The following is a 25,364-nucleotide window of genomic DNA, read 5'->3' as shown; positions in this document are numbered from 1 at the left end:
CTGCACTGATACATTGTAGCAGACTATCAGTACAGGAGTAGGGGTCCTGCTACACAGCTGAAAGTATGTTACAGTGTGTCCAGTCTGTGTTGATACCTGCACTGATACATTGTAGCAGACTATCAGTACAGGAGTGGGTGTCCTGCTACACAGCTGAGAGTATGTTACAGTGTGTCCAGTCTGTGTTGTTACCTGCACTGATACATTGTAGCAGACTATCAGTACAGGAGTAGGGGTCCTGCTACACAGCTGAAAGTATGTTACAGTGTGTCCACTCTGTATTGATACCTGCACTGATACATTGTAGCAGACTATCAGTACAGGAGTGGGTGTCCTGCTACACAGCTGAGAGTATGTTACAGTGTGTCCAGTCTGTGTTGTTACCTGCACTGATACATTGCAGCAGACTGTCAGTACATGAGTGGGGGTCCTGCTACACAGCTGAGAGTATGTTACAGTGTGTCCACTCTGTATTGATACCTGCACTGATACATTGTAGCAGACTGTCAGTACATGAGTGGGGGTCCTGCTACACAGCTGAGAGTATGTTACAGTGCATCCAGTCTATATAGTTACTTGCACTCACACATTGTAGCACAGGGGGAGGGGGGTCCTGCACACCCGCATTGCTATATATGCAGATCTGTGCCTGGACTGGAATAAACCCGCCTCTGCCCTGACAATACCAAAACACCAAATTCCAGGATTTGGGGGGCATCACAGCAAGCCCTTGGGATCTGGAACATAAAGACAGCACCACAGAGACCAGGAGTATCTAGAGTACCATGGGCCCCATAGGAGATGAGTCTGAGGGCCCTGCCCATCCCCAAAGATATAATGTAACAGTAGCATTGTGGCTGCAGCTCTACATATGACTACAGTATAAGACATGATGTAAGAGAAGAGTTGTGAATGGCGGTGAAGACATACTGTAACAGAAAAAATGTGACTGCAGCTCTGGATGTGACTACAGTATAAGACATGATTGAACAGGAGAATAGTGATTGCAGCTCTGGATGTGACTACAGTATAAGAAATGATGTAACAGGAGAATAGTGATTGCAGCTCGAGATGTGGCTACAAACATGAGTGGTGGTCATTCAGTTAGTAGGATTGTACGGTGAATGGCTTTTTTCATCTGTGCGTTACACAAGTCATGTGACCGTCGAGGTTTGGCGTTATTATTAATAGACACACTAAGGGATGAGCTCACAGTGAAATCCCCTGACACTCGGGAACAGCAGGGTGTGAGCTGCATGCGACTCGCCCCACTTCCTCTTCTGACAGCCCTGAAACAAAGTTACAAACTCAAGGACAGATGACACATTGATGCCCAGAGAGGCAGAGCCATGAACCAGTGGGGGTGTGTGTGGGGGGTCTTTATTAAGGGGGGGGGGGAGTCATTACTGGTATTTACTATAGGGTGATGGAGGAGATACTGTGGGGGTCTAGTGGATGGATACTTAGGATAGGTCAGGGTCTGACGCCTGGGAACCCCACAGATGAATTGCTCTGAGACAGTGCAGCTCACAGTTTAGTAGTCAGTCAGTCAGTAGTGGTGACTTTAGGTACTGCAGTGGTGCCTCATAGTCTTCAGTACGACAATACTAGTACACCTAAGGCCACCTTATCAACTGATCTGTGAGGGTCCCAACTGTTGGACCCTCGCAAATCTAATATTGATGACCCATTCTAAGATTAAGCTATCAATGTTATAAAGTGGATAACTCCTTTAATGGTATTTACTCTAGAGGGGCTCTAGGGTGATTGAGGAGTAAACGGTATTTACTGTGGACGTCTATGGTAATGGAGGGGTTAATGGCATTTACTGCACAGGTCTAGGATGATCAAGGAGTTAATGGTATTTACTGTGGGGGGGTCTAGGGTGACGTAGGGGTTAATAATATTTACTGTGGGAATCATTGTTGGTGGAGGGGGTTAATTGTATTTACTGTTGAGGTCTAGAGTTTCATAGATTGTAAGCTCTTGTGAGCAGGGCCCTCCGTCCCATTGTGTGAATTGACTATTTCTCTGTAATGTCTCATTTTGTCTGTACTTGAACCCTACAATTTGTACAGCGCTGCGGAATATGTTGGTGATATAGCAATAAAATGTATTATTATTATTTTTATTATTATTAAAGAGTTAATAATATTTACTGTGGGGGTCTAAGGTGATGAAGGGGTTAATGGTATTTACTGTGGGGGTCTACAATGATGTAGGGGTTAATGGTATTTACTGCATGGGGTCTAGGGCGATGGAGGGGTTGATAATATTTATTGTGGGAGTCAAGAGTGATGGAGGGGTTAATGGTATTTATTGTGGGGGTCTAGGGTGATGGAAGGGTTAATGGTATTTACTGTGGGGGTCTACAATGATGAAGGGGTTAATGGTATTTACTGCATGGGGTCTAAGGTGATGGAGGGGTTAATAATATTTATTGGGGGGGGGGGGGGTCTAGGGTGATGGAGGGGTTAGTGGTATTTACTGTTGCAGCCTAGGGTGTTGGGGGCGTAATGCCCTGCACTGGCGCCATGATATACACCCCTTATCCGACAGGGTACAGAGCTCTTTCTATTTTCCTCATATGTGGAAGATGATAAAATTGGACAAAAATACAAAAAACTATATGATAGTGCAGAGCACAGGGTCACCACCAGAGGGAGTTGTCAGACCAGACAATCATTCTAAATAAGTATCCACTGACCATAAACAGACTGTACCCCAGGGGTAGGGACCTGCGGAATGTAGATGGCTGATTCATTGATGGGACATTGATACATTTGTCAGGACTCTTCTCTTACTGTTCTTGTTCCTCTGACATGATGTACTGCGAGGAGTATAGTGATGGGAGTGCTGTGTGTTACTCCTTGAGTCAGTATAGTGTAGGTGTATCTGCTCTCTAGTGATCGGTAGTATGTAAAGTTGTATCTACCGTCTAGTGATCCATGTAGTGAATGGTGTACCTGCTCTTCTTTGATCAGTGTTTGGTCATGTACTGTAACTGCAGAATCACCTGTCACACTTTCTGTATCTTACACTCTCTCTACAGCCTACACTTTGTATGTTACAGTGTCTATATCTGACACTCTCTCTATATCCTACTCTTTGTATCTTACACTCTTTATATTTGGCACTCTCTCTATATCCTACACTGTGTCTATATGTTACACTCTCTATAGCTGACCCTCTCTCTATATCCTACACTGTGTCTGTATCTTACACTCTCTATATCCTACACTGTGTCTGTATCTTACACTCTCTATATCTAACACTCTCTCTATATCCTTCACTGTGTCTGTATCTTACACTCTCTATAGCTGACCCTCTCTCTATATCCTACACTGTGTCTGTATCTTACACTCTCTATATCCTACACTGTGTCTGTATCTTACACTCTCTATATCCTACACTGTGTCTGTATGTTACACTCTCTATATCTAACACTCTCTCTATATCCTTCACTGTGTCTGTATCTTACACTCTCTATAGCTGACCCTCTCTCTATATCCTACACTGTGTCTGTATCTTACACTCTCTATATCCTACACTGTGTCTGTATCTTACACTCTCTATATCTGACACTCTCTCTATATCCTACACTGTGTCTGTATCTTACACTCTTTATATTTAGCACTCTATATCCTACACTGTGTCTGTATCTTAAACTATCTATATCTGACACTCTCTCTATATCCTACACTGTGTCTGTATCTTACACTATCTACATCTGACACTCTCTCTATATCCTACACTGTGTCTGTATCTTACACTCTTTATATTTGGCACTCTCTCTCTATCCTACACTGTGTCTGTATCTTACACTCTCTATATCTGACATTCTCAAGATACAAATGAGCTTTATTAGTATTACCAAAGAATAAAACATGTGGTGTTGCCAAAGCAGAAAAGGGGATTGGGGGTGGTGGAGGGGGATGGGTACGGGGTCTGTGGCTTGGGGTTTGAGTGTCCTTAAGGTCTCGTCGTTCTTGTTTGGGGCATGCGGGTATCGGTGGGTATGGGATAAACAGGTGATGAGGGGGGCACTTAGTGGTGTTCGGGTAGTGGGTGGGGGGTTTAATAGTCTCTGGGGGGTGGGGGGTTTCATAGTCCATGCGTCTCATCTTCCTCTTGTTTGGTGACAGCTGGACACGTATTGGGCAGCGATCTCCACAGTGGTCTCTTCTTCTCCCAGTAGGATGTAGAGTTTCCTCTTCTCGTCTGCAGATGTGAAGTCTGGGATGTGGGCAGAGAGTCTTTGGTAGTAGACAGCCCTCACAGCTGAGTATTTGGTGCAGTGTAGCAGGAAGTAGGTCTCGTCTTCAAGGCCCCCTGGTCACAGTGCTGGCACAGTCTGTTCTCCCGTGGCTTTGTATCTTCCACTCTGGTCATTATAAGCGCAGGTACATGGACCGCCTGTAGATTCTTTCACAGCACCTCCCTCTAGTGGTGCCAAGCAGTACTGCAGTTTTATGCATATAGGGGCAGCGACAGGCGTCCTGCTGATTGGCTGTGAGCGGGTGACTGACAGCAGTGAGAGGGGCGGGGCTTGAGCTGCCACCACAACCTGTGTCTCCTGCAACTGCCTGTCTGTGTCTGATCAGCTGCAAACATGACCGTGAAGCATCTAGACCAGGGCCAGCACTACAGGCCGAGGATGGCATTCCTCAAGAAGGTGAGCACTGTGCCAGGCGGGCATGCTGCAGAGATGTGTGTGAGGGGCTTGTGCTGTTCTCTTCCAGGTTACATGTGCAGTACATGGCAGGTGTCATACATGTTGTGTGTATGCAGCCATGTATCACTAAGTGCTGATGCATCTGTTATTGTGGTTGCATGCTATTGTGTGCGATGTAGCTGCGCCAGGTGTCCATACTATTTTATGTTACTGCATGAAGTCTAATATGAATGTTGTAGTCTAGTTGTTGCTGCATGGCATACTGGGAGACGTTGTGTGCCCAGGTAGAAACCAATCCTATAAACTGGCAGTAGAATGGTAAAGATGGAGAGACCCAGAGATTACCGCCGCCGTCTTCCCAGTATAGAATGAGCTGGTGACCAGCAGTGACCCCTGATTGATGGCGCTGCAGGTCAGTACCCTTCTATAGATCCTACATAGAGAGCACTCATCATCTGCTGGAGGTCACAAACCAGGTCACTGAGATTCATTATATAACCTCTAGGAAGTTCTAAATGGACACATTTGATGTCATCATATAATATCCCCAACCACCCCCACCCCGACGGCCGTGCAAAGTCTGTGGCTTGTGTGCATCAGGGCTGTGCTGTGACAATTGCAGTGACTAGTGCTCAGATTTTCTGTATTTTCTTAATTTCCTGTATGGGACAGACTTCTCAGTGTGATGTCATCACTGTATTGATGATGTCACTACCTGAGGAGGCGGCTCTTCTGGAACAAGGAGAGGAGTTTATTACAGGGCGATAATCAGTGTTATCTGTGTCTCTCAAGTCCTCGGATTATCCGGCTGATGGGGTTTACAGTTATTCCCTGTGACAGGGCCAGCTGGTATAGAGACAATGGTGCGGAGGTCAGAGGTCACGTGGCTGCAAAGGGTTAATCCTGTTCTGGTTATTTTGTAAACTATGGAACTAGATCCGTCTGATCATGCATCACTAAATGCCGCTCCTCCTGCAATGCCTGTTCCCTCCATAGGCTCTCTACATTCTCTCACCTGTAGGCTCTGTGCATTCCTTCTCTGTCATATTTAGGCTCCGTTTGTTCCTTCTCTCTTACATTTAGGCTCCATGCGTTCCCTCTCTCTCACCCATAGGTCCTGCACATTCCTTCTCTCTCACCTGTAGGCTCTGTGCATTCCTTCTCTCTCACATTTAGGCTCCATGCGTTCCCTCTCTCTCACCCATAGGTCCTACACATTCCTTCTCTCTCACCTCTAGGCTCTGTGTTCTCTCTCTTCTATAGGCTCTAACCAATCCCTTTCTCTCTTCCTGCTGTAGCTTCTGTATGTTCCCTTTCCTTCCCTCTATAGGTTCCATTTGTTTTCTCTCCCCCCTTCCGTAGGCACTGTGTGTACCCTTTATCCCTCCATTGTAGGTTCCATGTAGTGCTCCATATCTTCCCGCTGTCTCCCCTGTAGGCTCTGTGCAATACTCCTCTCTCTCCTTGTAGGCTCTGTGCTTTCCTTCTTTTCCTCCACTATAGGCCCTGCTAATTCCCTCCCTCTCTATTTCTCCCATAAGCTCCACACATTTCCTCTCTCTATCTCCTCTGTAGGCTCTGCACATTACCTCTCTTTCCTGTAGTGTGTTCCCACTTTCTCTTCCTGCAGGCACTGTACATTCCCTTTCTCTGTCCCATCTAGGCTCCCTGTAGGTTTCAGCTATTCTATTTCTCTCTTTCCCCCTCTTTCTTTCTCCCGTAGGATTAGCACATTCTCTTTTGTAGGCTCTGTGCGTTCCCTCTTTCTGTCCCTGTAAGCTCTGTGCCTTTACGCTCCCCTGTAAGCTCTGTGCCTTTCCTCTCTCCCCTGTAGGCTCTGTGCATTTCCTCTCTCCCCTGTAAGCTCTGTGCGTTTCCTCTCTCCCCTGTAGGCTCTGTGCGTTTCCTCTCTCCATTGTAAGCTCTGTGCGTTTCCTCTCTCCCCTGTAAGCTCTGTGCTTTTCCTCTCTCCCCTGTAAGCTCTGTGTGTTTCCTCTCTCTCCCCTGTAAGCTCTGTGCATTTCCTCTCTCCCCTGTAGGCTCTGTGCCTTTCCTCTCACCCCTGTAGGCTCTGTGCGTTTCCTCTCTCCCCTGTAAGCTCTGTTCGTTTCCTCTCACCCCTGTAAGCTCCGTGCCTTTCCTCTCTCCCCTGTAGGCTCTGTGCGTCTCCTCTCTCCCTGTAAGCTCTGTGCCTTTCCTCTCTCCCCTGTAAGCTCTGTGCGTTTCCTCTCTCCCCTGTAAGCTCTGTGCGTTTCCTCTCTTCCCTGTAAGCTCTGTGCGTTTCCTCTCACCCCTGTAAGCTCTGTGCGTTTCCTCTCTCCCCTGTAAGCTCTGTGCCTTTCCTCTCTCCCCTGTAAGCTCTGTGCGTTTCCTCTCACCCCTGTAAGCTCTGTGCATTTCCTCTCTCCCCTGTAGGCTCTGTGCATTTCCTCTCTCCCCTGTAGGCTCTGTGCATTTCCTCTCTCCCCTGTAGGCTCCGTGCGTTTCCTCTCTCCCCTGTAGGCTCTGTGCGTTTCCTCTCACCCCTGTAAGCTCTGTGCGTTTCCTCTCTCCCCTGTAAGCTCTGTGCGTTTCCTCTCTCCCCTGTAGGCTCTGTGCATTATCTCTCTCCCCTGTAGGCTCTGTGCGTTTCCTCTCTCCCCTGTAGGTCTGTGCGTTTCCTCTCTCCCCTGTAAGCTCTGTGCGTTTCCTCTCTCCCCTGTAAGCTCTGTGCGTTTCCTCTCTCCCTTGTAAGCTCTGTGCGTTTCCTCTCTCCCCTGTAAGCTCTGTGCGTCTCCTCTCTCCCCTGTAGGCTCTTTGCAGGCTCCGCACATTCTCTTTTCCCCTGTATGCTCCATGTATTTCCTTTCTTTGTCCACCCTCATAGTCTCCATTTTCTCCTGTGTTTTATAGGCTTTGTATGTTGCCCCTTTCACTAGTCTTTCACTAGGACTTGAGAAGCAAAGTTGGTTTTATAACCAGACAGGAACCATGATCGGTCAATATAAGGGCCCCTTCACACGGAGTTTACGCTCCGTGTATTCTTTATACGCTCCACTCATTTTGTTCATTTTACACGTGTAAAAATACATGTGTAAAATGTAGTTAGCCATTGAATTCAATGGCTTTTTCGTATAATGCGCGCCCTTCTTGGGCGCGCAAAATGACGCATGTTACACGAACATGCTATTGAACTCAATGGCTAACTACATTTTAGACGTGTATTTTTGCACGTGTAAAATTAACAGAATACACAGAGCCTAAACTCTGTGTGAAGTCGCCCTAATTCTGCTTGCTGTACTATTGGAATCTACTGGCACTAACCCTAAACTCCCATAATGCTCTTTGAAATGTATTGTGGGAGATGTTGTGTAGTCCTTTGTACAGTTCCAAATCTATGCAGCACAACTGCTTCACCTGTGTACAGTTAGATCTGCACCCTGCAATCTGAGACGTAACCACACCTGGGCTATTAGCTGAAACAGAAGGCCAATAAGACGTCTACATACTCTGCTAGGACTGTCCTGATAATACAGAAGATTGTATAAACCAGCACATTTGATAATCTGTCACTGGCCCAATCATCACCAGATTAGCAAAGTGTTCTGTATATTCAGTGTTTGCCAAAAGTATTGGCACCCCTGCAATTCTGTCAGATAATACTCAGTTTCTTCCAGAAAATGATTGCAATCACAAATTCTTTGGTATTATTATCTTCATTTAATTTGTCTTCAATGGAAAACCACAAAAAGAATTGTCAAAAAGCCAAATTGGATATAATTCCACAGCAAACATAATAAAGGGGGTGGACAAAAGTATTGGCACTGTTTGAAAAACCATGTGATGCTTCTCTAATTTGTGTAATTAACAGCACCTGTTACTTACCTGAGGCACCTAACAGGTGGTGGCAATAACTAAATCACACTTGCAGCCAGTTGAAATGGATTAAAGTTGACTCAACCTCTGTCCTGTGTCCTTGTGTGACCACATTGAGCATGGAGAAAAGAAAGAAGACCAAAGAACTGTCTGAGGACTTGAGAAGCAAAATGGTGAGGAAGCATGAGCAATCTCAAGGCTACAAGTCCATCTCCAAAGACCTGAATGTTCCTGTGTCTACCGTGCGCAGTGTCATCAAGAAGTGTAAAGCCCATGGCACTGTGGCTAACCTCCCTAGATGTGGACGGAAAAGAAAAATTGACGAGAGATTTCAACGCAAGATTGTGCGGATGGTGGATAAAGACCCTCGACTAACATCCAAACAAGTTCCATCTGCCCTGCAGTCCGAGGGTACAACAGTGTCACCCCGTACTATCCAGTGTCAGCGTCTGAATGAGAAGGGACTGTATGGTAGGAGACCCAGGAAGACCCCACTTCTTACCCAGAGACATAAACAAGCCAGGCTGGAGTTTGCCAAAACTTACCTGAGAAAGCTAAAAACGTTTTGGAAGAATGTTCTCTGGTCAGAGGAGACAAAAGTAGGAAAAGGCCTCAACATAGAGTTTACAGGGAAAAAAAGAGGCCTTCAAAGAAAAGAACACGGTCCCTACAGTCAGACATGGCGGAGGTTCCCTGATGTTTTGGGGTTGCTTTGCTGCCTCTGGCACTGGACTGCTTGACCGTGTGCATGGCATTATGAAGTCTGAAGACGACCAACACATTGTGCAGCATAATGTAGGGCCCAGTGTGAGAAAGCTGGGTCTCCCTCAGAGGTCAGGGGTCTTCCAGCAGGACAATGACCCAAAACACACTTCAGGTCAGCACTAGAAAATGGTTTGAGAGAAAGCCCTGGAGACTTGTAAAGTGGCAGCAATGAGTCCAGCCCTGAATCCCATAGAACACCTGTGGGGGAGGGGGAGAGATCTCCTGATGGCAGTTTGGAGAAGGCCCCCTTCACATCTCAGGGGGGACCTGGAGCAGTTTGCCAAAGAAGAATGGTCTAAAATTCCAGCAGAGCCTTGTAAGAAACTCATTGCTGGTTACCTGAAGCGGTTGTGCGCAGTTATTGTGTCTAAAGGTTGTGCTACCAAGTATTAGGCTGAGGGGGCCAATACTTCTGTCCAGACCATTTTTGGAGTTTTGTGTAAAATGATCAATGATTTGACTTTTTTTTCATTCTCTTTTGTGTTTTTTCATTGCAAGCAAAATAAATGAAGATATTACCAAAGAGTTTGTGCTTGCAATCATTTTCTGGAAAAACACGAGTATTATCTGACAGAATTGCAGGGGGGCCAATACTTTTGGCGGTACTATTCCGTTATCGGGCCAGCAGCAGCGCATTTCAGCACCAGCTTTCGGGACAGCAGTTCAGTTCAGCAGCGGGAATTACAATGACATCCGAGGACTGCTGGCCCGATGCTTGTGCCCAGTAGCCAGTACATCAATGACCCCCCCTCCATCTCCTCCTCCTTCCAGTGCTGCCCCCCAGCTCTCCTTACATCTACCCCGTACCCTCTCCCCGCCACATGACTAAGCCGATGCTGGCCCGATGATAGAGGCCGTGCTTGTGTGTAGTAGGCAGTACATCGATCGATGCCCTCATCCTCCTCTTCCTTCCAGTGCTGCCCCCCAGCTCTTCTTACATCTGCCCCGTACCCTCTCCCTGTAATAGGCCTCACCGTAAATCTTGAGCAATGAATGCTACTAGATAGCCGCCGGACGCTGCAGAAAGTTTGTCCCTCCGGCTCGCTGTAGCTCACCGTTCCTATAGTCGGCGTGTTTCTTGTCAGGGCCTGGATTGAGCCCCGGTGTCTTTCCTTTCGGTCTCGGTACTAGCGCTGAGGTGAGGCCTAGTCGTGTGGCGGGGAGAGGGTACGGGGAAGATGTAAGGAGAGCTGGGGGGCAGCACTGGCAGGAGGAGAAGGATGGGGGAGGGGGGTCATCGATGTACTGGTTACTGGGCACAAGCATCGGGCCAGCAGTCCTCGGATGTCATTGTAATTCCCGCTGCTGAACTGCTGTCCCGAAAGCTGCTGCTGAACTGCGCTGCTGCTGGCCCGATAACGGAATAGTACCCTTTTGGCCAACACTGTATGTATGGCGTCCTCTGTATATTGTGCTGCCTCCAGATATTGTCTGGAGCTAAGATTCCAGGACGCCACTGACTGCGGAGACACTGAGCAGAGACTGCCGCTCCCTTCTGACTGCCCCTTATAAGGAAGCATTGCTGACCATGACCCTGCCCTGGAATATCAGGACCCCCCCCCCCCCCCCCATCCCAATTACTTCTACAGCATCTCCACAGACTGGTATCTTACACTCCTCTTATAACACTCCAGACAGAATGGGTTATTGGCTCTTTAAGTCTGATCAGTTGTGTGGCCATGTTGGATAGGCAGCTGCCCTGTCACACTCTGGTCTGTTAGATTCCTGTCTGCGCCAGGACATGTGCAGTAGCGGCTGAGGTTTCGTGTTCTGCGCCTCGTGAACAATTATCACCTGATGTATATTTAATTCCTGGCATTTCAGCTGCATCGTGTTCTGTCTGGAGAGGTTTCTTCCGCTTCCTGAACCTCGTCCCAAAAAAATACTTTCACCTGCAGAGAACACAGGGAGAGGTAACCCCGAGAGTGACGTCCTACATAATGTGCAGGAGATATAAGTGCAGCCTGATCTGAATCCACAAGTCTGTAGCAAATGGATAGTTTGCATTCTCAGTGATGTCACCGCTGCTCTCTAGTGAATGGATAGGCTGCATTCTCAGTGATGTCACCGCTGCTCTCTAGTGAATGGATAGGCTGCATTCTCAGGGATGTCACCGCTGCTCTCTAGTGAATGGATAGGCTGTATTCTCAGTGATGTCACCTGCTCTTTAGTGAATGGATAGTCTGCATTCTCAGTAATGTCACCTGCTCTCTAGTGAATGGATAGGCTGTATTCTCAGTGATGTCACCGCTGCTCTCTAGTGAATGGATAGGCTGCATTCTCAGGGATGTCACTGCTGCTTTCTAGTGAATGGATAGTCTGTATTCTCAGTAATGTCACCTGCTCTCTAGTGAATGGATAGGCTGTATTCTCAGGGATGTCACTGCTGCTCTCTAGTGAATGGATAGTCTGTATTCTCAGTAATGTCACCTGCTCTCTAGTGAATGGATAGGCTGTACAGTATTCTCAATAATGTCACCTCTGCTCTCTAGTGAATGGATAGGCTGTATTCTCAATGATGTCACTGCTGCTTTCTAGTGAATGGATAGTCTGTATTCTCAGTAATGTCACCTGCTCGCTAGTGAATGGATAGGCTGTACAGTATTCTCAGTAATGTCACCGCTGCTCTCTAGTGAATGGATAGTCTGTATTCTCAATGATGTCACCGCTGCTCTCTAGTGAATGGATAGTCTGTATTCTCAATAATGTCACCGCTGCTCTCTAGTGAATGGATAGACTGTATTCTCAGTAATGTCACTACTGCTCTCTAGTGAATGGATAGGCTGTATTCTCAGTGATGTCACCGCTGCTCTCTAGTGAATGGATAGGCTGTACAGTATTCTCAGTGATGTCACCGCTGCTCTCTAGTGAATGGATAGGCTGCATTCTCAGGGATGTCACCGCTGCTCTCTAGTGTATGGATAGTCTGTATTCTCTGTAATGTCACCGCTGCTCTCTAGTGAATGGATAGTCTGTATTCTCAGTAATGTCACCGCTGCTCTCTAGTGAATGGATAGTCTGTATTCTCAGTAATGTCACCGCTGCTCTCTAGTGAATGGATAGTATGCATTCTCGGTAATGTCACCGCTGCTCTCTAGTGAATGGATAGTCTGCATTCTCAGTGATGTCACCGCTGCTCTCCAGTGAATGGATAGGCTGTACAGTATTCTCAGTGATGTCACCGCTGCTCTCTAGTGAATGGATAGGCTGTATTCTCAATGATGTCACCGCTGCTCTCTAGTGAATGGATAGTCTGCATTCTCAGTGATGTCAACGCTGCTCTCTAGTGAATGGATAGGCTGTACAGTATTCTCAGTAATGTCACCGCTGCTCTCTAGTGAATAGATAGGCTGCATTCTCAGTAATGTCACTACTGCTCTCTAGTGAATGGATAGGCTGCATTCTCAGTGATGTCACCGCTGCTCTCTAGTGAATGGATAGTCTGTATTCTCAGTAATATCACCGCTGCTCTCTAATGAAAGGATAGTCTGTATTCTCAGTAATGTCACCGCTGCTCTCTAGTGAATGGATAGGCTGTATTCTCAATGATGTCACCGCTGCTCTCTAGTGAATAGATAGGCTGTATTCTCAGTGATGTCACCGCTGCTCTCTAGTGAATGGATAGGCTGTATTCTCAGTGATGTCACCGCTGCTCTCTAGTGAATGGATAGGCTGTATTCTCAGTAATGTCACCGCTGCTCTCTAGTGAATGGATAGGCTGTACAGTATTCTCAGTGATGTCACCGCTGCTCTCTAGTGAATGGATAGGCTGTATTCTCAGTGATGTCACCGCTGCTCTCTAGTGAATGGATAGGCTGCATTCTCAGTGATGTCACCGCTGCTCTCTAGTGAATGGATAGGCTGTATTCTCAGTAATATCACTGCTGCTCTCTAGTGAATGGATAGGCTGTATTCTCAATGATGTCACTGCTGCTTTCTAGTGAATGGATAGGCTGTATTCTCAGTAATGTCACTACTGCTCTCTAGTGAATGGATAGGCTGCATTCTCAGTGATGTCACCGCTGCTCTCTAGTGAATGGATAGGCTGCATTCTCAGTGATGTCACCGCTGCTCTCTAGTGAATGGATAGGCTGTACAGTATTCTCAGTGATGTCACCGCTGCTCTCTAGTGAATGGATATTCTGTATTCTCAATGATGTCACCGCTGCTCTCTAGTGAATGGATAGGCTGTATTCTCAATGATGTCACTGCTGCTTTCTAGTGAATGGATAGGCTGTATTCTCAGTAATGTCACTACTGCTCTCTAGTGAATGGATAGGCTGCATTCTCAGTGATGTCACCGCTGCTCTCTAGTGAATGGATAGGCTGCATTCTCAGTGATGTCACCGCTGCTCTCTAGTGAATGGATAGGCTGTACAGTATTCTCAGTGATGTCACCGCTGCTCTCTAGTGAATGGATATTCTGCATTCTCAGTGATGTCACCGCTGCTCTCCAGTGAATGGATAGGCTGTACAGTATTCTCAGTAATGTCACCGCTGCTCTCTAGTGAATGGATAGGCTGCATTCTCAGGGATGTCACCGCTGCTCCCTAGTGAATGGATAGTCTGTATACTCAGTAATGTCACCGCTGCTCTCTAGTGAATGGATAATCTGCATTCTCAGTGATGTCACCGCTGCTCTCTAGTGAATGGATAGTCTGTATTCTCAGTAATATCACCGCTGCTCTCTAGTGAATGGATAGGCTGTACAGTATTCTCAGTAATGTCACCGCTGCTCTCTAGTGAATGGATAGGCTGTACAGTCTTCTCAGTAATGTCACCGCTGCTCTCTAGTGAATGGACAGGCTGCATTCTCAGTGATGTCACCGCTGCTCTCTAGTGAATGGATAGGCTGTATTCTCAGTGATGTCACCGCTGCTCTCTAGTGAATGGATAGTCTGTATTCTCAGTAATGTCACCGCTGCTCCCTAGTGAATGGATAGGCTGTACAGTATTCTCAGTGATGTCACCGCTGCTCTCTAGTGAATGGATAGGCTGTATTCTCAGTAATGTCACTACTGCTCTCTAGTGAATGGATAGGCTACATTCTCAGTAATGTCACCGCTGCTCTCTAGTGAATGGATAGGCTGTACAGTATTCTCAGTGATGTCAGCGCTGCTCTCTAGTGAATGGATAGGCTGTATTCTCAGTGATGTCACCGCTGTTCTCTAGTGAATGGATAGGCTGTATTCTCAGTGATGTCACCGCTGCTCTCCAGTGAATGGATAGGCTGTACAGTATTCTCAGTAATGTCATCGCTGCTCTCTAGTGAATGGATAGGCTGTATTCTCAGTGATGTCACCGCTGCTCTCTAGTAAATGGATAGTCTGTATTCTCAGTGATGTCACCGCTGCTCTCTAGTGAATGGATAGGCTGTATTCTCAGTGATGTCACCGCTGCTCTCTAGTGAATGGATAGGCTGTATTCTCAGTAATGTCACCGCTGCTCTCTAGTGAAAGGATAGTCTGTATTCTCAGTAATGTCACCGCTGCTCTCTAGTGAACGGATAGTCTGTATTCTCAGTAATGTCACCGCTGCTCTCTAGTGAACGGATAGGCTGCATCATACATATATATATATATATATATATATATATATATATATATATATACAGTCCTATGAAAAAGTTTGGGCACCCCTATTAATCTTAATCATTTTTAGTTCTAAATATTTTGGTGTTTGCAACAGCCATTTCAGTTTGATATATCTAATAACTGATGGACACAGTAATATTTCAGGATTGAAATGAGGTTTATTGTACTAACAGAAAATGCGCAATATGCATTAAACCAAAATTTGACCGGTGCAAAAGTATGGGCACCTCAACAGAAAAGTGACATTAATATTTAGTTGATCCTCCTTTTGCAAAGATAACAGCCTCTAGTCGCTTCCTGTAGCTTTTAATCAGTTCCTGGATCCTGGATGAAGGTATTGTGGACCATTTCTTTCTACAAAACAATTCAAGTTCAGTTAAGTTTGATGGTCGCCGAACATGGACAGCCCGCTCTCAAATGATCTGAAAACAAAGATTGTTCAACATAGTTGTTCAGGGGAAGGATACAAAACGTTGTCTCAGAGATTTAACCTGTCAGTTTCCACTGTGAGGAACATAGTAAGGAAATGGAAAACCACAGGGACAGTTCTTGTTAAGCCCAGAAGTGGCAGGCCAAGAAAAATATCAGAAAGGCAGAGAAGAAGAATGGTGAGAACAGTCAAGGACAATCCACAGACCACCTCCAAAGAGCTGTAGCATCATCTTGCTGCAGATGGTGTCACTGTGCATCGGTCAACTATACAGCGCACTTTGCACAAGGAGAAGCTGTATGGGAGAGTGATGAGAAAGAAGCCGTTTCTGCACGTACACCACAAATAGAGTTGCCTGAGGTATGAAAAAGCACATTTGGACAAGGCAGCTTCATTTTGGAAACAAAGATTGAGTTGTTTGGTTATAAAAAAAAAAGGCGTTATGCATGGCGTCCAAAAAGAAACAGCATTCCAAGAAAAACACTTGCTACCCACTGTAAAATTTGGTGGAGGTTCCATCATGCTTTGGGGCTGTGTGGCCAATGCCGGAATCGGGAATCTTGTTAAAGTTGAGGGTCGCATGGATTCCACTCAGTATCAGCAGATTCTTGAGAATAATGTTCAAGAATCAGTGACGAAGTTGAAGTTACGCCGGGGATGGATATTTCAGCAAGACAATGATCCAAAACACCGCTCCAAATCCTCAGGCATTCATGCAGAGGAACAATTACAATGTTCTGGAATGGCCATCCCAGTCCCCAGACCTGAATATCATTGAACATCTGTGGGATGATTTGAAGCGGGCTGTCCATGCTCGGCCGCCATCAAACTTAACTGAACTTGAATTGTTTGTCCAAAATACCTTTATCCAGGATCCAGGAACTGATTAAAAGCTACAGGAAGCGACTAGAGGCTGTTATCTTTGCAAAAGGAGCAGTGGCGTAACTACCACCATAGCAGCGGTAGCAGCTGCCACAGGGCCCGGGACATTAGGGGCCCGGTGACAGCTGCTACCACTGCTATCATTATTCTCGGAGGTCTTTTCGGACCCCCGAGTATAATGATCGGGGCCCCCTGTTGGTGGAATACTTTCCACCAACAGGGGGCCCCGAAGCTGCAGCAACGGCTGAGACACAGGAGCTGCAGGTCTGGCTCCTCTCAGCGCTGCAGGACGTTCCCCCTCTCTCCCCCCTCCCTTTCTCTGCTGTCTTCTGCCCACCAATGAGAGGAGGAGGCGGGGCTTATCCCTGCCGTCCTGCACAGAAGAGAAGAGGAAGAAGCTGCTCCAGGAAAATGAAACTGAAGCTACACAGGTACGTACTGGGGTTACTTATTACTATCAGGCATTTGGGGGGATTACTTGTGTTTTAGTAACTCCATGTGCCTCATATTAATAGCAGTTAACCCCATCATGTCCCTCAAATTAACCCCTGTGTGCCTCACCATAAGAGTTACTGATATGTGAGACATATGGGGGTAATAATAATGAAGATACTTTATTATTACCTCCATGTCTCTCACATATCAGTAACTCTTATGGTGAGGCAGACAGGGGTTAATGTGAGGGAGATGATGGGGTTAACTGCTATTAATATGAGGCACATGGAGTTACTAAATTGTAATGCACATGACCAGATTTTTTATCCACAATTTGTCCTGGTATAGCGGTCAGCGGGTGACGTGACAGTATTTAGTCCTGTAGGGGCCACTAAGGGACATAATACTGTGTGCAGGGGCCACTATTGGGTATAATACTGTGTGCAGGGGCCACTATGGGACATAATACTGTGTGCAGGGGCCACTATGGGACATAATACTGTGTGCAGGGGCCACTATGGGACATAATACTGTGTGCAGGGGTCACTATTGGGTATAATACTGTGTGCAGGGGCCTCTAAGGGACATAATACTGTGTGCAGGGGCCACTATGGGACATAATACTGTGTGCAGGGGCCACTATTGGTCATAATAGAGCGCGCAGGAATGCGTAGGAGGGGCTCGGTCAAGATCTTCGGTGTCAGGGGGGGCCCCATGTCAAAAGTTCGCCACGGGGCCCCGCCATTCCTAGTTACTCCACTGAAAAGGAGGATCTACTAAATATTAATGTCACTTTTCTGTTGAGGTGCCCATACTTTTGCACCGGTCAAATTTTGGTTTAATGCATATTGCGCATTTTCTGTTAGTACAATAAACCTCATTTCAATCCTGAAATATTACTGTGTCCATCAGTTATTAGATATATCAAACTGAAATGGCTGCTGCAAACACCAAAATATTTAGAACTAAAAATGATTAAGATTAATAGGGGTGCCCAAACTTTTTCATAGGACTGTGTACATATATATATATATATATATATATAGTACTTCCACTGTGACCTTAGTGCATGTCGACTATGACATTTCGCCCTCTGTTACTTACCACATGCGGTGTTGAGAATTGGCGAGGATTTTTTATTACACCCATTAATTCCAAACTCTCCGCCATTAGTCCTCAGCCCCTCTCCTCATTATTTTGCTTACATCTGAATTGCAGATGTTTTGTCCTTTCCCAGGGTTACGCCCCCACAGTGGCGCTCAGCAGTCTCCGCACTGGTGAGAAGTGGGTTATGTGTGGAGGGAAAGAGGGGCATAAATTATACATTCGACCTGTTCACGGCCCCTCTCCCTGGATGCGTTGTCTGACACCCCCTCCCCACTTCGTTACTATGGATCTACCTCCAGAATCAGGTCTACAGCTACAGGCAATAACCACGGCTTCAGGATTTTACTGCTGAGAAATACACAATAATGGGGGCCCCAGAATAAAGGGCCCCCAACTCCTGAAGAAAACCTGCCACTCCTATAGTATATAATAGTGTCCATGTGTGACATGATATCCAAACAATGGGGCAGATTTATTAAGATAATAATATGGTTTAAATGCAAAACTGTCTTAGTTTCCCATACTGCAGTACAACGCTGCATCTATTACTACTGACAACCAGCCTGTAGATCACGTCTGAAAGGTTGTCACAGCCCCGCCCCCTGTCACGGACATCACTGATATAATATACTTGTCCAGTGGCGTAACTACTGGGATAGCAGGGGTAGTGGCTGCCACAGGGCCCGGGACATTAGGGGCCCAGCGACAGCCGCCACCGCTGCGTTTTTTTTCTTTTCTTAATAGGCTGTTACTCCAGCCGGTAACAGGCCCTATTTACTTACGGATTCTGGCAGGGGCCACAGGCCCCACAAACATCATTATTATAGGGGGCCACATGGTGGCTCAGCGGTTAGCACTGTAGCCTTGCAGCGCTGGAGTCCTGGTGTTCAAATCCCACCAAGGGCAAAAAACCATCTGCAAGGAGTTTGTATGTTCTCCCCGTGTTTGCATGGATTTCCATCCCATATTCCAAAAAAGACATAGTGATAGGGAAAAATGTACATTGTGAGCTCTATGTGGGGCTCACAATCTACAAAACCCCCATCATTATTATACTCAAGGGTCTTTTCAGACCCCCGAGTATAATGATCGGAGGTCCAGGGGAGGTAAGGGAACATAAAAAAACGTGTTTCTTACCTCTCCGGGCAGGTTCGGACCTACTTCTGTGACTCTCCCTGACGTCACATAACTGGGGCCTGCGTCCCGGGTCATGTGACATCCCGGGAAGATGGCCGACACCACCGAGGACTGCAGCGGAGCAGGGGATAGGTGAGTAACAGTGGTTTTTATGTTGGTACCCCCCTTCGGTCTCCAATTATTATACTCTGGGGTCTGAAAAGACCCCAGAATATAATAATTGTACATGGGTGTGCACAGTGGGGCATAATACCGTATGTAGGGGCCACTATGGGGCATAATACCGTATGTAGGGGCCACTATGGGGCATAATACTGTGTGCAGGGGCCACTATGGGGCATAATACTGTGTGCAGGGGCCACTATGGGGGATAATAGAGAGCGCAGGAATGCGGGGAGGGTGATCGGTTGGGCTCTTGGCGGGCGTCAGTCTGGGGGGGCCCCATGTCAAAAGTTCACCACGGGGCCCCGCCGTTCCTAGTTACTGTACTTGTCCTTTATATCTTCCAGATTGAGGCGCTGTTACTGGAGATGCAGGATGTGGAGACGGGCCTGAAGATGCACACACAGAGACTGATGATCACCACAATCCCGCATGCCATCACAGGTACCCTGGATTCTCCTCCTGCACATTCGTGCTCGCAACCTGTGGTCCGCCGGATTATCAGGATATGTGTGGTATGATGTATCTGCTGGTGGAGGTGACTTTGTTGTCTTTGTCCCCAGGACACGATCTTCTAGAGTGGATTATCCAGCGGCTGCAGATTACAGATGAAGGTAGGTGGATTAATGGTGAGCTGTGATTGTTGCCAATATAGGCAGTGAAGGGTTAATCTTCACATATACATTTTGGTGAGGAGCCGGGGTCAAGGATGGCCATTATGCAATAATCACTGACCGTGGACCAGTGCGCCCACCACAGGATTCTCAGGGTGCTACTCCAGACCTACCAAAATCCTGCATCTCCTGGTACCTGGATAGAATGCTAGCAGTGTAGTGAAGTGACACGGGGAGGAGAGATCAGAATATGTAGTGAAGTGGGCTCTGAGTTACTGTATCTTTACGGGTAGTCAATTATTCTTCCTCAGTCATATTGTCCTCTCCCTAATCTTTAGCTGAGGTTGAGGTCCTATGTTCCTCTCTCCTCTTCTGCACTACACTTTCTTCTCCACAGAGGGGCAGCATTTGGGGAATCTGATGGTGAAGTGCGGCTACATCTACCCCCTGCAGGAGCCCACCAACCTCATCCTGAAGCCCGACAGCAGCCTCTATAGGTTCCAGGTATGAGGGAGGAAGGCGAGTGGGGCAACTGGAGGATATGATGGGGGCAGCAGTACATGTATATGATGGGGTCTCAGCGATACTTGGGGTACTGGTGGATACAGCTGGGGCTCTACATTATGGGGGGGTCATGATAATACCTTAGGTACAGGTGGTTATTCTGGGAATATACATGAGGGTGTTCACACTAATACTTGGGGTACAGGTCGATACTGCTGGGGCTGTACATGATGGGGGTCACACTAATACTTGGGGTACAGGTGGATAATGCTGGGGCTGTACATGATGGAGTCACGTTAATATTTGGGGTTCAGGTGGATATTTCTAGGGCCCTACATGATGGGGGTCACATTAATACTTGGGGTACAGATGGATATTGCTGGGGCTGTACATGATGGGGGTCACATTAATACTTGGGGTACAGGTGGATACTGCCTGGGGCTGTACATGATGGGGGTCACATTAATACTTGGGGTACAGGTGGATAATGCTGGGGCTGTACATGATGGGGGTCACATTAATACTTGGGGTACAGGTGGATAATGCTGGGGCTGTACATGATGGGGTCACATTAATACTTGGGGTACAGATGGATATTGCTGGGGCTGTACATGATGGGGTCACATTAATACTTGGGGTACAGGTGGATACTGTCTGGGGCTGTACATGATGGGGGTCACATTAATACTTGGGGTACAGGTGGATAATGCTGGGGCTGTACATGATGGGGTCACATTAATACTTGGGGTACAGATGGATATTGCTGGGGCTGTACATGATGGGGTCACATTAATACTTGGGGTACAGGTGGATACTTCTAGGGCCCTACATGATGGGGGTCACATTAATACTTGGGGTACAGGTGGATACTGCTGGGGCTGTACATGATGGGGTCTCAGATACTTGGGGTACAGGTGGATACTGCCTGGGCTGTACATAATGGGGGGTCTACACCCTGTTTATCACTTTGCTTTCTCTTGTCTCAGACGCCATATTTTTGGCCCACGCAACAATGGCCGGCCGAAGATACAGATTATGGTGCGTAGTATATGTATATCTGTATGCAGCCATATTTTCATTACCATAGACAAGATGGCGGCTGACTGTATGTAAATGAGGTGAGGAGTCTGATGTCAGCTGACATTACAGTGGACCAGATAGTGACTGATATGTAAATAAGGGGGAGGGGTCTGACAACAGCTGACATTCTAGTAGATAAGATGGCAGCTGGCTGTATGTAAATGAGGGGGAGGAGTCAATTGCACATTTTAGTTTGTTACAAGTTTTTGCAGCATTTTATTAATATTAACCCTTTATTTCTCAGCAATTTACTTGGCAAAGAAAAATATCCGTAAAAAGGGAATTCTGGAGCAATATGAGAAGGTGAGTCGTTGGCATCTTAAGGCCAGGTTCACACAGGGTTTTTTTTAGACCAGATTTTGATGCGGAGGCCGCCTCGGCATCCGGTCCAAAAAACGGCGAGCCGTGACTGGATGCTGGTGCAGTGCATACTATACAGTGCATCGGCATCCAGTTGCGGCATTCCACTCCGGATTAGGCCCAAATGAATGGGCCTAGTCGGGAGGGAGTGTCGCGCTGCGGATGTCCGTGGCTGATTCAGCCGCAGAATCCACGTCAAGAAAGGGCATGTTGCTTCTTTTTTTCAGTGTCAAAATCAGGACTAAAAAACCCCGTGTGAACCCGGCATTAGACTCCTGTCACCCCAAGATCATGCCATAGTCCAGGTTATAGTCCTCACTAATGCACTACCTCCAGCACTACCTCCCCCACATAATCCATGTCCGCAGATAACCCTGCCGTCGCCGCCCCATTCTCTCCTTGCCATCTTCATCATTTATGATAATTTTCTGAAGAGCTCATTAAATTTTTCTTCCTCTTTCCGTTCCAGGAAAACTACAGCAATCTGAATAAGAAAATTAACCACAAATGGGACTTTGTTGTCATGCAGGCGAAAGAGCAGTACAAGTGAGTGCGCCGCCGCTCAGTCTGATCATTAGCCCTGCAGCTCAGTGACCCCCCTCCCCCATAGGTCACAGACGTAACATTGATAGGGACCACCAGTTCTGCTCATCCACGGAGAGAATGGAAATGCAAAAGTGAAGGCTGACACAGCGATAGATTCAATATTGTAACTGTTGATAATCATAAGGACCACAGCTCATCCTGAGCCTCCTGCTTCACAAACAGTTATCAAAGTATAATTCATTTTATGTTCTCTTAGGGCCGGAAAGGAGCGGAAGAAGTCGGACCGTGTTGTACTAGACTGTCAGGAGAAGGCTTACTGGCTGGTGCACCGCCCCCCGGTGAGTTAGGGGCATCATAGTAACGGGGTCCTGTTCTCTTATTAAATCTACCACCTAGATAATGGGGTACAGGTCTGGTCAGTGGGTTTACCAATAAACTCAGGAATGGCGGATAGGGCAGCTCGGTAGTCAGGATACGTAGGGACCCAGCACATCCCTGGTGTAAAGGGCCTGATATGGCTGATAACAGATAGTAATAGATTGTACTCACCTGTCCTACAGTCAGCCTCTCCCCTCCTGACATGGCTGATAACAGATAGTAATAGATTGTATTCACCTGTCCTACAGTCAGCCTCTCCTGACATGGCTGATAACAGATAGTAATAGATTGTATTCACCTGTCCTACAGTCGGCCTCTCCTCTCCTGACATGGCTGATAACAGATAGTAATAGATTGTATTCACCTGTCCTACAGTCATCCTCTCCTGACATGGCTGATAACAGATAGTAATAGATTGTATTCACCTGTCCTACAGTCGGCCTCTCCTCTCCTGACATGGCTGATAACAGATAGTAATAGATTGTATTCACCTGTCCTACAGTCGGTCTCTCCTCTCCTGACATGGCTGATAACAGATAGTAATAGATTGTATTCACCTGTCCTACAGTCGGCCTCTCCTCTCCTGACATGGCTGATAACAGATAGTAATAGATTGTATTCACCTGTCCTACAGTCAGCCTCTCCTCTCCTGACATGGCTGATAACAGATAGTAATAGATTGTATTCACCTGTCCTACAGTCAGCCTCTCCTCTCCTGACATGGCTGATAACAGATAGCAATAGATTGTATTCACCTGTCCTACAGTCAGCCTCTCCTCTCCTGACATGGCTGATAACAGATAGTAATAGATTGTATTCACCTGTCCTACAGTCGGCCTCTCCTGACATGGCTGATTACAGATAGTAATAGATTGTATTCACCTGTCCTACAGTCGGCCTCTCCTCTCCTGACATGGCTGATAACAGATGGTAATAGATTGTATTCACCTGTCCTACAGTCGGCCTCTCCCCTCCTGACATGGCTGATAACAGATGGTAATAGATTGTATTCACCTGTCCTACAGTCAGCCTCTCCTCTCCTGACATGGCTGATAACAGATGGTAATAAATTGTATTCACCTGTCCTACAGTCGGCCTCTCCCCTCCTGACATGGCTGATAACAGATAGTAATAGATTGTATTCACCTGTCCTACAGTCAGCCTCTCCTGACATGGCTGATAACAGATAGTAATAGATTGTACTCACCTGTCCTACAGTCAGCCTCTCCCCTCCTGACATGGCTGATAACAGATAGTAATAGATTGTATTCACCTGTCCTACAGTCAGCCTCTCCTGACATGGCTGATAACAGATAGTAATAGATTGTATTCACCTGTCCTACAGTCGGCCTCTCCTCTCCTGACATGGCTGATAACAGATAGTAATAGATTGTATTCACCTGTCCTACAGTCATCCTCTCCTGACATGGCTGATAACAGATAGTAATAGATTGTATTCACCTGTCCTACAGTCGGCCTCTCCTCTCCTGACATGGCTGATAACAGATAGTAATAGATTGTATTCACCTGTCCTACAGTCGGTCTCTCCTCTCCTGACATGGCTGATAACAGATAGTAATAGATTGTATTCACCTGTCCTACAGTCGGCCTCTCCTCTCCTGACATGGCTGATAACAGATAGTAATAGATTGTATTCACCTGTCCTACAGTCAGCCTCTCCTCTCCTGACATGGCTGATAACAGATAGTAATAGATTGTATTCACCTGTCCTACAGTCAGCCTCTCCCCTCCTGAGGCCGGGTTCACACGGAGTTACGTGCCGCGAGATTTGGCACGTAGACGCCGCGTGACCCTTTGCGTGCCGTACACGCTCCCATTGAGTTCAATGGGAGCGGGGAGCGTATGCGCCGCGCTAGTTTGCGGCCGTGAATAAATGCACGGCCGCAAATTAGCGCGGCGCATACGATCCCCGCTCCCATTGAACTCAATGGGAGCGTGTACGGCACGCAAAGGGTCACGCGGCGTCTACGTGCCAAATCTCGCGGCACGTAACGCCGTGTGAACCCGGCCTGACATGGCTGATAACAGATAGTAATAGATTGTATTCACCTGTCCTACAGTCGGTCTCTCCTCTCCTGACATGGCTGATAACAGATAGTAATAGATTGTATTCACCTCTCCTACAGTCGGCCTCTCCTCTCCTGACATGGCTGATAACAGATAGTAATAGATTGTACTCACCTGTCCTACAGTCAGCCTCTCCCCTCCTGACATGGCTGATAACAGATAGTAATAGATTGTATTCACCTGTCCTACAGTCAGCCTCTCCTGACATGGCTGATAACAGATAGTAATAGATTGTATTCACCTGTCCTACAGTCGGCCTCTCCCCTCCTGACATGGCTGATAACAGATAGTAATAGATTGTATTCACCTGTCCTACAGTCGGTCTCTCCTCTCCTGACATGGCTGATAACAGATAGTAATAGATTGTATTCACCTGTCCTACAGTCGGCCTCTCCCCTCCTGACATGGCTGATAACAGATAGTAATAGATTGTATTCCCCTGTCCTACAGTCGGCCTCTCCTCTCCTGACATGGCTGATAACAGATAGTAATAGATTGTATTCACCTGTCCTACAGTCGGCCTCTCCCCTCCTGACATGGCTGATAACAGATAGTAATAGATTGTATTCCCCTGTCCTACAGTCGGCCTCTCCTCTCCTGACATGGCTGATAACAGATAGTAATAGATTGTATTCACCTGTCCTACGGTCGGCCTCTCCCCTCCTGACATGGCTGATAACAGATAGTAATAGATTGTATTCCCCTGTCCTACAGTCGGCCTCTCCTCTCCTGACATGGCTGATAACAGATAG

The 25,364-nt window shown here is 46.9% G+C and overlaps 1 protein-coding gene across 2 annotated transcripts in view; it reads left to right on the top strand.

Moving 5' to 3' along the window:
* The first annotated feature begins 4,539 nt into the window (after positions 1-4,539).
* Positions 4,540-25,364, top strand: part of RGS9 (regulator of G protein signaling 9) — a 38,605-nt gene continuing 17,780 nt past the window's right edge. For both annotated transcript variants that reach the window (XM_075279572.1, XM_075279573.1), the window contains exons 1-8: positions 4,540-4,675; positions 19,390-19,486; positions 19,606-19,656; positions 20,054-20,160; positions 21,147-21,198; positions 21,485-21,543; positions 22,070-22,146; positions 22,403-22,484. In XM_075279572.1, the coding sequence (XP_075135673.1) occupies positions 4,613-4,675; positions 19,390-19,486; positions 19,606-19,656; positions 20,054-20,160; positions 21,147-21,198; positions 21,485-21,543; positions 22,070-22,146; positions 22,403-22,484 (588 nt within the window). In that variant the 5' untranslated portion in view covers positions 4,540-4,612. The remainder of the gene's footprint in view (positions 4,676-19,389; positions 19,487-19,605; positions 19,657-20,053; positions 20,161-21,146; positions 21,199-21,484; positions 21,544-22,069; positions 22,147-22,402; positions 22,485-25,364) is intronic.

Source organism: Leptodactylus fuscus, chromosome 6 (genome assembly GCF_031893055.1).
Source record: "Leptodactylus fuscus isolate aLepFus1 chromosome 6, aLepFus1.hap2, whole genome shotgun sequence".
Classification (NCBI taxonomy): domain Eukaryota; kingdom Metazoa; phylum Chordata; class Amphibia; order Anura; family Leptodactylidae; genus Leptodactylus; species Leptodactylus fuscus.
The sequence above is the reverse complement of the archived record's forward strand: the minus strand, read 5'-3'. Positions and strand labels throughout refer to the sequence as shown.